The following is a 14644-nucleotide window of genomic DNA, read 5'->3' as shown; positions in this document are numbered from 1 at the left end:
TACAGAGCTAGCTAAGGTCACAGTGCTCATAATCAATCAATATTATAGTTGGTGGTTCGATCCCAGGCTCAATGTCATGTCAAACTGTCCCTGAGCAAGACACAGAACCCTAAATTCCTCCTGAAGTGTGTGAGTCTGCAGCCATGCTGTCGGCTCTGAGGCTACTGGGAATGTCATTAGTTTTGCAGACATTAAGTTATAAACCAGATTTTTTTGACAAACTGAAACACACACTGCATTTCAAATTAGGCATCACCAAAGCTATTGCAATTCATACGGCACACGGCATGAGTATCTGTACCACATTTCATATCCATCTAATTGTTGTTGAGGCATTTCACTGACAAACTCAGTTCAGTTCAAGTCAGTAGGACCACAAATATTCGAACACAAATAGATTTCATGGCAAGCCATCCAATAGTTGTTGAGACTTTTCTGTCTGGACTAAAGTGGTAGGCCGACCGACTGACCATCTGAATACCTGCCACTCCACTGGCTCTGCTAAAAATTAAATCTCTTTCAAATGTTAATGCCAACTGACTGTAGGTAAAAATATGATAGTTCACTTCTGCACCTGATGTCTCCCTTTTTTTTTTTTTTTTCCCGTTTTACGGAAGTCCTTGCCATAATAATCCGCTTTCACAAATAAAGAAACACATCATGGAGGACCGCTTGGATCTTAAAATAGAGAGCTATTAGAGCTGTCTGTAGTTAAAGGCAATCATTTAACACTGATATTAATTTTCACATGAGACTGGGAGGAGGAGGAATCTAGAGTACCTTATTTGCCCCTAAAAAATATGTCTTGCTTGAGGGGGCAAAGCGGTTCTGGGTTTAATAATATTACATGGATATTAAAAAGCTTTCATTTACACTGTAGTGATTTACTTAAATAGCAAGACGCCAATACAACTCACTGATACAGTGGAAATGCTGGTTAATGTGCTATATAATGGGTTTGATGAAACACAAGTGGGTGAAGATGACACACATGAATTGAATGTCATGTCAAGTTCTTGATAAAGTGTTTAAACTACTGGGGCCAGAAAAACAATGAACATTGAACAGTGCAGCTTATCATTTACTCAATACACTATTATTAAATGCTCTTGGTGCTTAATTCAAATGAGAACAAGAGGTTCTTATGGTTAAGGAAGTTCAGCGCTCCATTTTCTGGTGACAACAAGGAGCGGCTTCTGTTAGTAATTCTTGACGACTGCATCGCCAGTCAACCATCTGCCTCGTTCCTCCACATTCCCAGGGAGCCACAGAGGACAACAATGTAATGATGCCAATCCACATCATTAGTCAGTGAAGTGATCAACAAAACATAATCATATGAGAGTTGGAACAAAAAGCCGGAGCAGCGTGGGCAACAATGTGTTAGATCACTCATACACAGTCAGTAAAAGCCTTTGCTCCGGCAGCTGAGCAGTTTTGAGGGGTGATTTGTCAGTAAATATCAATCAAATGCAGACAAACACAAGAGGCGGGCCGAGTGCAGATGTAAAGCAAAAGAGCATGAACACATTTCACAGCTGACTTGGCAGGACTGGAGGATTAATTGTGCTGGAGTTAGTTGGACTTTGAGGGCCCCCATGTGAGGGAGCTGAGCAATTATGGCCATTGAAATTCCTTCAGTTTTTTACTGTAATCCTGACATTTATAGTCCTCAGACATATGCATAGAGTGGAAAGCACATATCAGCTTCACAGCAAGATACACTTGTGCATAGTCGCACTCGCATACACACACACACACACACACATCCAGTCTTTTCCCTTCGTGCCTTTCGAATTTTTTGCCTGCTCAGTTTTTTAAGTCATTAACTTGCATCCTCCTATCTTTCACTCTCCCCCCACCCCTCCCTGTTTCCCCTCCTCTCCCCCTCTCTCCCCCTGCGGTTTCTGTCACTTGTTCACAGACGAGTGGCCATTACATCGCCATGACCTAAATGTGTCACATCCCTCTCACTATGGCTCTCTCTCCCTCTCTTCCTCTCTCCCTGCTCCTGCTCTCTCCATATATCCCTTCCTGTACGTCTGGACATTTCTCACATTTTTTTCTGTTGTCTTTTACCCACTTACACCCACTTTGAGAAGTGAAAAACGCTTTTGACCACTTTTGCGATTGCTGACCTTCTATCTACTATTGCTATCAGTCTGGCTCCTCTCCTCTCCTCTCCTCTCCTCTCCTCTCCTCTCCTCTCCTCTGTATTCTTGAAGGTATGCCTGTAAAACTCATGACGGACATTATGTGCAAATGTTACATCACCACGAATGTACTGCATAGATACGATACTGCTGTTCCCCCTCTCATCTCATCTTATTCCGACATGACCTGCCTGCCCTCGTTTCCCTCTGGTCCCTACATCAAACACAGTTGTGTATCAGAGTGACAGCAGCTCCTTTCAGTATTGATCCAGAGGCTTCGTATCTCAGAAAATACCAAGAAGTGAACTGACAGGAAGTCAAGATTTTAAAAAGTTAAGTCAGTTAGCAGTAAATTGTGACTTTAGGGCTGCCACTTTTAAACTACCATCCGAACATGGGAACAAAATAAATATCTTATCCGTGATGACCTGTGTATGTGCGCAACAGTTGTACGATGTAACTTTGGTGGAGTTTTGACAAGTCTGAGAAAATAACCCTACTAATATCATCAGGGATATCTCAGCTTGAGCTTGGAGACTACAGATTTGTAATAGAAAGCCTGAATTACAAACTGATGAGTTAAAGACATGAGGCTTCACCTGGCAGTGATGGTCTAATGAAAAGACCACGATTAGACATTAAGGGAAGTGTAGGAGCCAGTGATTTTGGAGCGTGCAGGCAAAAGTCTGGTGTCTGCTGCATCAGTTTTGACCACTTTTTATTTAATATGTCTCTCACAAGTCACAGAACTTCATCACAAGGCTGACATACTGTGGCTACTACATAAGGAAAGTTAAATGGACATGAAATCGAGATTATCCACCTCCACGGGAATCAAGCTGATCAGGTTGCCTCAGACTTACCCAAGCAGGCAGATCCATTGACGTTCGGCTCATAGCCTTCATCACAGACACATCCTCCCACAGGAACCATCCACTCCCCCTCAGCATTGCAGTGCATACGAGGGGGTGTGCCTCCCTGTGCTTTGCTGTGGGGGACACATGTGCCGCTCACGGGAACTAAGGCAGTGGGCTCAGCCCCTGAGGGAGTCGCCAGGTAGGATGCCAAGTAGAGGCTGGTGGCTGGACAGCGCCGGTAGAAGACAGACACGCCCATGAGGGAAACACAAGCTCCGCTGTCGACGATTGCCAGAACAAATCTGAAACAAGATGTTAAAATCAAGACATTCAAACCCTGGGGAGTAATGGTGTTAGTAAAACACGAGCAGCACAGTGTAGTACAGAGATTGCTACCCATTGCGTGTGAGTGGGGCAAAGCTGCGTGTCTTGATGTTGATTCGGCTGTATCTGTTGGGCTGATACTGATGTGGTGAGCTGGGCTCCACCTTGGAGAAACTCTTGTCGGCTGCGATGGTGTCAATCTTAACCCAGCCCTCCCTGGTCTCCTTCTCTCCGGTGGACGGCTGCAGTGAGGAGAGAGCAGAGTGGACAGCAGACAGTGGAGGGAAAGATGGTGAGTGGTCAAGAGAATGCAAAATAGTATGGAGAGAGTGTGTGGCTGACAGGAAGGACAGAAGTAAACAAAAGGAAACTTACAGACGTTAAAGTAAGCAGATTGATAGATTGATAAGGACTGGAAATATACAGTGCATTAAATCAAGAGAAAAAAAAATATGAAGGAAGATAGTAAGATGACAAGATGACAAGCTCAGAGTTTTGCTGATTTTTCCCAGGCATGTGTATAATATCAAGTAGTCTAGTCAGAAGAGTAAACGTTGACTTAGATGCACGCAGGCCCCGGTGGGAGATCGTGCTCAAGTCCCTGCAAAGGCTTTCAGTGCTGCAGTGCTTCCTGCTCTTCTGTGACTCTCCTCTGATTCCTCATCAGGATTTGATTTGCATTTTTAAAAAGCGTCTCACTTCCCTCAGGAGAAATGCATTCATCTACACAAATACAGCATCCCTCCCACTGTGACGGTGAAACAGTCACATGTAGCTCAGGCAACTCAGACTCAATAGTAAAAAAATCTTCCAGAAAGAAAAAGAAAAGTAAAACTAAAGGCATGAATACATAAAACATCTTTGGACAGTCTGTGACAGTCACTAAAAAAAATAGAGTAACCGCTTCACTGACAACACAAGATTCATCTCATTTCCTGCAATGGGTGTAAAATTGTTACAGTCGTGTTTTTTATGCCTTAAAGATATAATTAGTGGGACTGAAGTGACATTTTTAGAGACTACAGTGGCACATTGCTGCATTTTGTAAACCATAGTCCTCAACAAGTATGTGCTTCACACCAGTGTGGCTAAAGGAGGCCGTCAATCTCAAACAGCTTTTCTTGGCAAGCACAGCGATAATCAGGATGATTATACAATTACTCCTTGTCATGAGATGATGGGAGGTTTTTGCTGTTTTGGTGTCACATGAGCGTAACATCAATGAAAATTGCATTTTACCATCCTTGATGATTCTGCCTGAAGGTTGCTGGTCTCAAGGAGTGACGAAAAAACAGAATAATGAGAAAAATAAGAGGAATTAATCCGTGTTAAATTGAGTCGTGGTCAGATGGATCTTAATCGGAGCATCTTAGTTGCTGAACATTTTAAATTTCCAATTCCTCTGTTTGCTTACTGAAGCTGTGTCTGAGAGGATGCTGAGCTGTACCCTTCTCTGATAAAGGCTTCAGTAAATCCAACTGTAGCATCTCAAACATTAACATAACTGCCAAAAATCACAGTTTAAGATGCCAAAAGATGCATTAAACTAATTTAGTAAATTTATACATTTACACAATGAATGTAAGTACTACATAGAGAACTATGTCTTTCAGAGCTGCAGTAACGTTCTTAGATCTAGTTTTAGAGAGTGGGAAATATCAAATTATGTTAACCTAACTGATGCTTTTAGTTAATCAGTCTGGCATTATTAGCACAACATGTTGATAAAAATTCAAGGCAGATTATACTGTGTTATTTTTGTGAAACTTGTCAAGTCAGATATGTCAGCCATTCTTCATATTACCTCTCCTCCTCTCATCTGAAGGGGTCATATATCAGCAAGCTAACATTAGTTTTGTCCGTTACCTACCTCAGTTAGTAAACAGTGACTGGCTGTAAATATGAACTAAAACCTAAATCTGTATACAAGAACTGGTTTGTGTGGTGCATTACATTAATCTCCATTTAGTAACATGTTACTAGGTTAAGTTTAGACAAATAAAATTGTAAATTAGGTGTTAATTTCCCCCTTCAGATGTGTTGCACACTGACCAGCTTTTAGTGTCTCCGTTTGATGCGGAATAACATTTGACTGGTGAAGTAAATAGCGGGGAATGAGGGTCTTGTTGTACTGTAACAGGCTGGATTGAAACTGGGGCGGTTGTTTTGCAAGAAGCTAGAAAATTTGTGTTTGTCAGAGGACACATGTACAGCTAACAAGCAGTGGTGCACAACTTTTCTTTTATATCACATGATCTTGACCCAGTTCTCCCTGGAAATCTGCTCTTGTTAGCTTTGTTCAGCAAAATAAAATGTGAACACAAAGGTTGCTTGCCCCTAATAACGATGTGAGAGGATATTGGCAATGCAAATACAGAAATGGGATAATTGAAATGTAGCACATCCACTGTTGTTCTTCTGCCTCACCTCAGCTACCCAGGTCCTCTCCAGCTCTCTCTGGCTGTCGGCCTGTTTGTAGTACAAGGTGAGCGTCTCTCGGCAGGTGGGTGACGGCGATCGCAAGCTGGCGCAGTCACGCACAGAGAAACGCAGAGTGATAAACACCCGAGGAGCTGAGTGGCGGTACAGGAAAGGCGTAGCCAACCAGTTGTCTTGCAGACGGGGATTTTGGTTGACATTGCAGACCTCAAAGGTTCGTATGAGCTTCCCCCGGTCGTCCAGGATACTGACCTCATCCCACTGAGAGAGACAGAAACAATATTATGAGCTTGTGTAAACTCAGCTTTATAAAGGAGAAACATGATCTAAAGCAGGGAGTTCTAGTATTAGCCTGTATAAACTGTAAAATCTCTGGTGTGTTTATGGTTTGTCCACAGTTATGAATCTTTCTTGTATCTGAGAAGATGGTTTACATGTTAGAAGGTAAATATTGAGCCTATTGCCGGTGTTGCTGACATGTAGGTCCTGTCCTTTACTAACATCACACACTGCTGTTTGACATCTTCATCCTTTTGAGATAAGTATCATAGAGTAGTTGTTTTGTTCTTTAGCACACACACTGGTATTGAATCCACAAGTGAAAAGCTGTCCTTTACTGTCCCCAATGATGCAGGTCATCTCTCTGTCCTTGTTATCCACAATAGACCCTCCGTTGTCTGATTGGGTAATCAATGATCATAAAACCAGCAGTTAATTAAACCGCTTGAGTCATTTATTTAGAGCATAACACATTTGCCACATATACGTGGTATATATGTGGCAATCCATCCAATAGCTGTCAAGACATTTCACTCAGTGTGATTATGACAGATAGTCATATAGTCCAGGAGAATTACATTTCTGTCCTTAATACCACAAATGAATGTTATTTTAAAAAAACAGCGCGTGTCCAGCGCATACAAGCATAAAAACTTGCTCACACACACATGCTAGGAAGATGTTGAGATATTTCACTGGATACGTCGAAGCTTTCTCCTGCTGGTGTTGGAGGAAACTTCAGGGGATTACCAATGTGGCTGTGATTCATGCTGAACAGACCGTGAGTGTGTGTATGAAATTTCAAGGCCCTCCATTGAATAGTTGTTGAGATACTTGAGCCTGAACAAAACCAGTGGACGGATCAGGCAACAGATCGACACTGTTATCCCCAAAGCTAAAAAAACGTAACATCAAGGTGTCCTTTCACAAAATGTGTCCTGGTTTCTCTGAATGACACACCAAACAAAATGTAGATGCCTTTCAAAGGGACTATTTCTTCAATGCAAAGACCTTCTTCTAAAGAAAACTATTCGCAATGTGTTTATGTGGTTATGCAGAGCAAAAAGGACACTCCTGAAAAGATGTATTGTTGATGTTGTTAACGATGTTGGATTTCCAAAATGTGTTCTTCAAAGCACACACAAACAAAATTAATTTCTCCTCCATTGTATTGGGATGGAGGCGGACATATCGGAGACAGCCGAGCAAAGAAGCAAAGAAAACCAAAAATGTTTGGATGGGTAGACAAGACGAGAAATATGAGAGAAAGTAGGTTCAGAAGGCAAAACAGACAAAACAACAGTTGGCATTTTCCATTTTAATATGTTACACTGATATAATAATGTGTTTGATGACAATAATTCAGTTTTACAAAGTGACATGTGGTTAGTTTTTCTCTTGCACTGGTTTGGCATTTGTATGTGTATCATTGTTCGCACGTGACGGGTGGCAGAGACTTGTGTGTCTGTGTGGTGGCAGCTGTTGTGCAATAAAACCAGCAGATTTTGTCTAGTTGTAGGGAATCAGAATATGTGTAGACGCACAAATGGATTTAGACATGAGTCGTACCTTCAAGGAGGAAAAATGAGCAGCACAGAGACATGGCTCTGAATGAGACTCTGTCACATGAGTCAAAATGTAAATGTAGGTGCAGGGTTTAGTTTCACCAATTATACAGTACGGTGCCTCCAAGGATGAAAAGGCTCTGCTTTAAGCCTGTGTAGCCCTGAGTGACAAGCAGGGCCTTTTCTGTTGTAACACAGAGGAATTATGTATTAGGCCTCATCATCATTATTCTCCCCGGAACAATGGCAAGAGGACAAAAGGTCCTGACACCCTATCAGGGTGCATTCGGCATGTGTGTGTTTCTGTTTTTGTGCACATTAGAGTATCTCTGCATGCTCGTGCCTCTTTCTCTGTGTGGTTCTGACAGCCAGTGTGAACAAGAACCTTTGTAGCATCACACATGAGAGGGTGCATTCATATTTGGTCAAATTGGAATAATGATAAGATCAGTGAGCAGATAGAAAGAGTCTGAGGCGCTGTCAGTCTAATGGAGTGAAAGGACAGTTTTCTCTCTCGCAGGCCGGGATTCACCCTCTGTCAGACATGAGAATGAGGGGAATCGGATGGAGGGGACAACAGAGAGCACATGGTGGGATGGAGGGATACAGATGGGGCGTCAAAAGGAGAGAAAAGTGGGAAATGGTAAGCAGAGAGTGTATGTGTTTTTGTGCAGTAAAAGCCTGACCATGTGGGACTTTCTGGTAGAGAGAGTAGCCGCCGGTAAGCATGTGTGGCATTGCGTGCAGTTTGCTTCTGTACTTTTCTGAAAAAAACACAGCTTTCATTTGTTTTCTGACCCCAAACCCAAAAACCCCCACCTCTCCTCCCCTCCTCTTCTCTCCTTTCCCCTTACGCTCCCTTCCCTAGATCTCCCGGTCTCGTTTTCTCCCTCGCTTTTGAAGAAAGAAAGAAGGGAAAAAATCGGGGCAGATTGGGGAGGAGGGGTGCATGAAGCCTTGGGAAGAAAAAAAAAAAATAGGGACGACGCATCTTCGTGATTTAATTTGAACTGAAATGCCAGAGAGCCAGAGAGCAGTCTCTCTAGTGACAGAGGGCAGGGAGGGGCAGGGCCTTGGACACAAACGCTGACACGCACACACGCACGCATATGCACGCACGCACACACACACACACACGCACACATACACACACACACGTAGATATAAAGAAAGGCATGCACAGAGACCCCAAGACATATGCATGTGCACACACACAAAGCAAACACACAATGGAAGAATAGTGAGTGAAGACAAAAGGAGGGGAAAAAGCAAAGAGTACAGTAAGAAGTCGAGAGGCTGCTGGTGTGACACCGAAGGGAAATAAGGGGCAGAGTGGAGAGTTGGGGGATAAAAAGAAGAATATGAAGCAGAGACCCAGTGGCTGTTGGACTGTGAAGGGCAAAGGCAGGAAAGATTAAAAGAGGGAGAGAGAGGCAGAGACAAAGAAGTGAAGGGGCTGCTTGTCAGTACATTAAAAGAATGGAAAGATGGTAAGAGAGTTAGAAGAAGCAGGAGGAGAGCGCGGTAAAGAATACCCGCAGACCCTGAAGCAAAAGGAAGGATGGGATGTGAAAAAAAAGTGAGGAAAGGGTTAAAAAAAAGAACACACACACACACACACACAAACTCCCTCTTTCTCTCCCCCTCTCTTGCTCCGTCTCTCTACTTCTCTCAGCTTGATGCCCCGGGTCAAATAACCATATCTCCATCTCAGAAGCACTTCTCATCCAGGGACCATAAAGAAGAAAAAAAAAAAAAAATCATGCAAATGCTTGACTTACTAACACACACACACACACACACACACACACACAGAGGCACAGACAAATGAATGGCCTCCGATTAGCAGCTGCCATCATGGTTCAGAAATTCCTCACACACATGAGGCCCTAATTAATCAAACATCATGTACAATTATGGCCCGACACTGGAGGCCCGAATGGGGTGATAATGACGGGGTGTAAATCTTAAGTTTAGCGTAAGGTGAGATAAAAGGCTCGATGTCAGCGTGCATGCTTGCCAGATGTTGGTTAGAGACTACTGTATTTTCATTTGGTACTTTTTCAGCTGCCAACATGTGAAGTTAACTGGTCGTGATTGTTGGCTCACTTGTTTGCCAAAACTATGAATGTAGCGTCATTTTATGCACTCAAGATCCTCTAAATTTATATATCAGATGCACATATTGTCCATGTATGGATAGAGTCTAAGAATAATATTGTTCTGTACTGGCAGACTAATTTGCGTAGGAATTTCCTCCACAGAAACAAATACAAGTGCTGTCCTACAGTTTCCCAAGTGTAGTTTGACTGATTATCTCAAAGATGCTGACAATGAAGACGATGTATGTGCGTAATTATGAGCCATATTAGACCTGTGCCACAATCACTCACAGATGAATGAATTGAACTGACCCGGGAGTTGACCCTGGCACAGTCACGCAAGTACACCCATACACACCCATACACACTCATACACACCCATACACACAGGCGTAACCCCATATACACACATACACACACACACACAGACATAACCCCATATACACACATACATAGCTCAAGGCGATGCGACAACCTTAAATAAAAAGCAGCTCAAGAAAGGGAGATCTATGGTTCAATCACTGCAATCTCCTCACAGATGAAGACACACAATAAAGACATTGAAAAAAAAGCATTTTAGCCCTCAAGGGTGTCTTAAAGGCAAGGTGAGACTTCTCATTCTCAGGCTGTGCGCAACCTGCCAAAAACTCCACCAATCAATGTCAGATGCCAAACGTTCTGCAAGATAATAACCCTGACCTTAACCCTTAACTAAACATAACCATTTATCACCTCATTCCTAATCACCAAGCTGTGATCTGTAGCTTTCTGCATACTGTAATTGTCTGCAGCAAATTCAAGGTTTTGAGGAAGCCTGTTTATTTGAAACATTGCACTCAATGTAGCATTGGAAAATCAGCCAGCTAGCAGTACAATAGCAGCAATGTCTAATACAGGGCTCAGGCATGATTTTGAAGTGTGAACGTGCAAAAATGGTGAGAAATGCATTACATTCGTTTTACTCGCTCTATTTTAAACAGGCTTTAAGAGTTTGGATATGTGTGGGAAGAAACCACACATCTACAGAGTCATATCGGGTATATTGCATGTTAATAAAATATATTCCGCTATATTATGCTGTATTATTATCAATCATTAGGGTCAATTTTGTTGAGAAGCACAGAAATTCTTCTTCTTCACCTACAAGTCTTTTTTCTGAATATGCACTCTAATAATTACAAGCAGGACCTTTAATCATGACTAGTCTAATAGCCAAACATGTTTAATCGCACCAAATCTCTACCAAACTTGACCAAAACATTGGTAATTAGATTGATTTTTTGTCCAACATCACAGTAAACTGAACGTCTTTAGGTTTTGCTCCAGGAAATGATGATGAGCATTTCTCACTATTCTCTGAGGTCTTTCATCTGATTACTCAGGACAAGAATCAGCAGATGAATCAATAAGGATACCTGACAGGACCATTTCTGTAAAGAAGAAAGTGTTATATGTTATGTACTCTTGTGTTTAATCCCTCATTAGAGACCATAAAGCCCAACAAACAATATGACTATAACCCTAACCTTACAGCATAGCCATGTGTAACATGTGTGCAACACATTTGATTGGCCTCCCAACACGGCCGCTTCCATGCAACAGCTGGAAAGCACATTGACGGCGAGAAGCCTGCTTACCCCCGTGTCTGGATAGGTGGTCCAGCCCAGCTCTGAGGTAGACTCTGTTGTGTCCAGCAGCATCACTGTCGGGTGAGGAAGCAGAGACAAAGACAAGGTATGAGAAAACAGATTAACAAGATGTGCAGCCCTCAAGCTTAAAGCTCCTGGTTGCTGCTCGAGAGTTTAAAGTTGAACAGAGTGAGTGCTGCTGTCAAAGAGAGAAGTGACGGTGAAACAGAATTTATAATCATGAGATATTCTCTCAAGGCTCGAATCGCAGACTGAGCTAAAACATGAATGAGATGAACTTTGTGTGGTTGGAGCTTTTACAATCGAACACTCTTTTATCCTTTTGTTTCATACCACAAGTAGTTGGAAGTGTGTTCACTGTCGATGGAACTGGTCCAGGTTTAGTCCACAATCCTCTTTGATTTTCTCTCTCACGCAATAAAATCAGGGAGCTCCAGCTGTGTGCATCTGTCAAACCTAATAAGCGATTCTGAGTAACGATGCATTTTGGCACAAAGTTCTGGTGTTTAAAAAATTAAACTGATTGACCTGATGGGGCACAGTGATTAAAGGTCAAATTTTCCAACTTTAAAAGGCCATAACAGTCACTGTCACATTTTGTTTAAACTTAGCAAGGTGATGCATCTTGTAGTTTGGCCCAAAGGGAACCTTCATCGTTTAGTGTATGTATGCTCAGTGTTGGTTTCTCTTTTGCTTCAGGTTTTAAACAAGACATTTGCTCATTTCCACTGATCTAGACTCTAGAGTGAAAGCTTAAGAACAGCATATGACTTTTATGTTGGAGTATATTTTCCTTTAATTTGCTTTTAGGTTTAAGTGCTTTGAAAAGCAAGCTGGCAGAGAAATCACACACACACACACACACACAAAGTGACTTTAATGCTGAGTGCTGCGTGCTGACACATGGCAGCTTCCCACACAAAACTGAAGCCCTTGAATTTTCCATTAGTATTCCAAAACCGTGGTGGCTGCCGTTCCTTCAGTCTGGCACAGTCTGTGCTCGGTTCTGTTGAGGAGATTGAACGCGGGCCAAAGTTTGTCATGCACCCAGAGGTGGCACAAACATCAGACTTCAGGTTTGGATGCACGCACAGATGGAGTTAATGGAGAAAAACACACACAGTGCCTGATTTCATCGAGCGCAGCACTTATCACTTAAAGGGCTGTGGACACACAAACACACAGCGATGTGGAAGGCAGCAGCCGCCCGCCTCTGTTTACACATAAATCATTCCTCTCATTGTTGTCATACAATTTTTATGCTTTCATTTCCATTTCATGTCACACAATCGTTCACCAGAGAAAAGGATCCTCTCTTTTTCTCTCTCTGACAACCAGACAAAGAGCGACAGGAAAATATTATCTGCGTGATCATCACAGGCACAGGAAGGGATTTGATAAGGTACCCTGTCTCGCCACAACACCAGTGACCCACTGAGATAGCTCAATTCTTATTTCTCATGTGCACAGGCTTGTGCACACACACCACATCCCTCTTGCTGTCTTCTTCTTAATAAATCAAATAAATAATAAGAAACTGTTATCGTTTGTGGCTTATGACATAAATGCACCCCCACCTCACCGTTCTCTGACTGTGCTGTTAACAGATTTTTTTTTTTTTTTCTTTTAGGATTATGCTCACAGATGGAGACCCAGCAAATCTGTCCTCCAATCCTTCATTTCCCTCCTCTTTTTTTCTTTCTTTTACAAGCCCCCCTCCCCTCCATTCTGTCTGTTTTCACCCACTGGCTTGTCTTTATGTCAATCTCACTAAATTCACACATTTTCCATGGAAGTCCTCCAGGATTTGGAGTGATATGAATTGTATCAAGAAAAGAATACGAATGGGCAGTGACAGCAAAGGATTATATGCAGCCACAGGCATCAGAATAAATGGTTTTTAGTGCAGTGTATGTCTGGACAGCTTGGCGGCTGGAATCGCAGAGCCGATCAGGATAAAATCAGCTATGGGGAGAAGACTAAATCCACTGAGCCAGGACGTCTAAAGCCTGTCAGAACAATGGTGATTTCCATTAGTGAGACACCCTTCCTACTTTGATAGATGATGCATCTGTAGCGGTACACTGTGGAGGATATAGTTTGGGGCAAACTCAGAGCCAAAGTTCAGAGCCAAACCTCACGGACATAAATGGGATGGACAAAATAATAGAAACACCCGTCGGTGGTGTAATGTCAGGGAAATAGTTATTGATTAGTTTTCACAGATCTCTGTCTCTTGTCAATAATCATTCCTGATTTGTCAACATAATAACTGATCGTTAAATGTATAAACATGTCATGCGTGAAACACAGTCACGCAATCACACACATGCATATTCTGACCTCATTAAGTGCCTTCAAATTACATCAGATAAGGACATAAGCACACGCACGCACGCACGCACGCACGCACGCACGCACGCACGCACGCACGCACACACACAAATGCTGCAAATGTGTCATTCCAAATTCAATTAACCCTCTGCTTTAGGGCAGAGTCATGCATAAATAAAATATAGAAAACTATTTAGATATTAATATTAATGGCTCTACTATTTAGCTTCTTGTCGTGGGGCCTTGGGGATCCCAGGTCCTCACATCGCCTCGGCTCTTTCCACAACAAACCTGTACATGAGGATTACATGGAGGAGTGTTCAAAGCGCTCCATGCTTGTCTCATTTCGTGACATTAGCATGTTGAATAATTCACCACGACATCCTGAGATAAGCATTGAGTGCCGTGTTACACACACCTTTCAAGGATTAGCTGGAGCAGAGGCATCATGACTGGATCTTCTGTGTGTGCGAGGCTTAGCTGAACAAAAGAGAGGGACATTTGCTGGCAGGTCCACTTGGCAGTAAAAGCCCCTTTATTTAACTCTCAGACAACCGCGCCACAGCATCTCTGTTATTGGTCCATCTAAGGGCTGAGACACTCAAAGTTTGTCCCTGACAGTTTGAAGAAGTGCTGAGTCTGCAATCTGGACCTGAGTGCTGAGTTAATGCACGCCGTCTCTCACATCTTCGTGCTCCATTCTGGTCTTTTACTCACTCTGCTCGATACCTCTACCCCCTTTCTACCTCCATCCTGTCCCTTGTCCTTTTAATCTTCCCCCTCTCTGCATGTGTGTATTATTCATCTAAAAAGTGACAGCAGAGTAGGCATCTCTGTACGTTAAATAAGGAGATACGCTCTGCTCCATTATTGATGCCAGGTCTGCTGTTTGTTTGGAAAAAGCTTTGATACTCAAAGAGAGAAAAAAAAGAGGAGACAATA

General features: G+C 42.6%; 1 protein-coding gene across 1 annotated transcript in view; it reads right to left on the bottom strand.

Moving 5' to 3' along the window:
* ephb6 (eph receptor B6) overlaps window positions 1-14644 on the bottom strand; it is a 33969-nt gene that overhangs the window by 13243 nt on the left and 6082 nt on the right. The window contains exons 2-5 of the mRNA XM_070834601.1: window positions 11357-11421; window positions 5762-6034; window positions 3407-3576; window positions 3017-3312 (exon numbers count right to left, since the gene is read on the bottom strand). Of these exons, the coding sequence (XP_070690702.1) occupies window positions 3017-3312; window positions 3407-3576; window positions 5762-6034; window positions 11357-11421 (804 nt within the window). The remainder of the gene's footprint in view (window positions 1-3016; window positions 3313-3406; window positions 3577-5761; window positions 6035-11356; window positions 11422-14644) is intronic.

This window comes from Pempheris klunzingeri, chromosome 8 (assembly GCF_042242105.1).
Source record: "Pempheris klunzingeri isolate RE-2024b chromosome 8, fPemKlu1.hap1, whole genome shotgun sequence".
Taxonomy (NCBI): Eukaryota; Metazoa; Chordata; class Actinopteri; order Acropomatiformes; family Pempheridae; genus Pempheris; species Pempheris klunzingeri.
The sequence above is the reverse complement of the archived record's forward strand: the minus strand, read 5'-3'. Positions and strand labels throughout refer to the sequence as shown.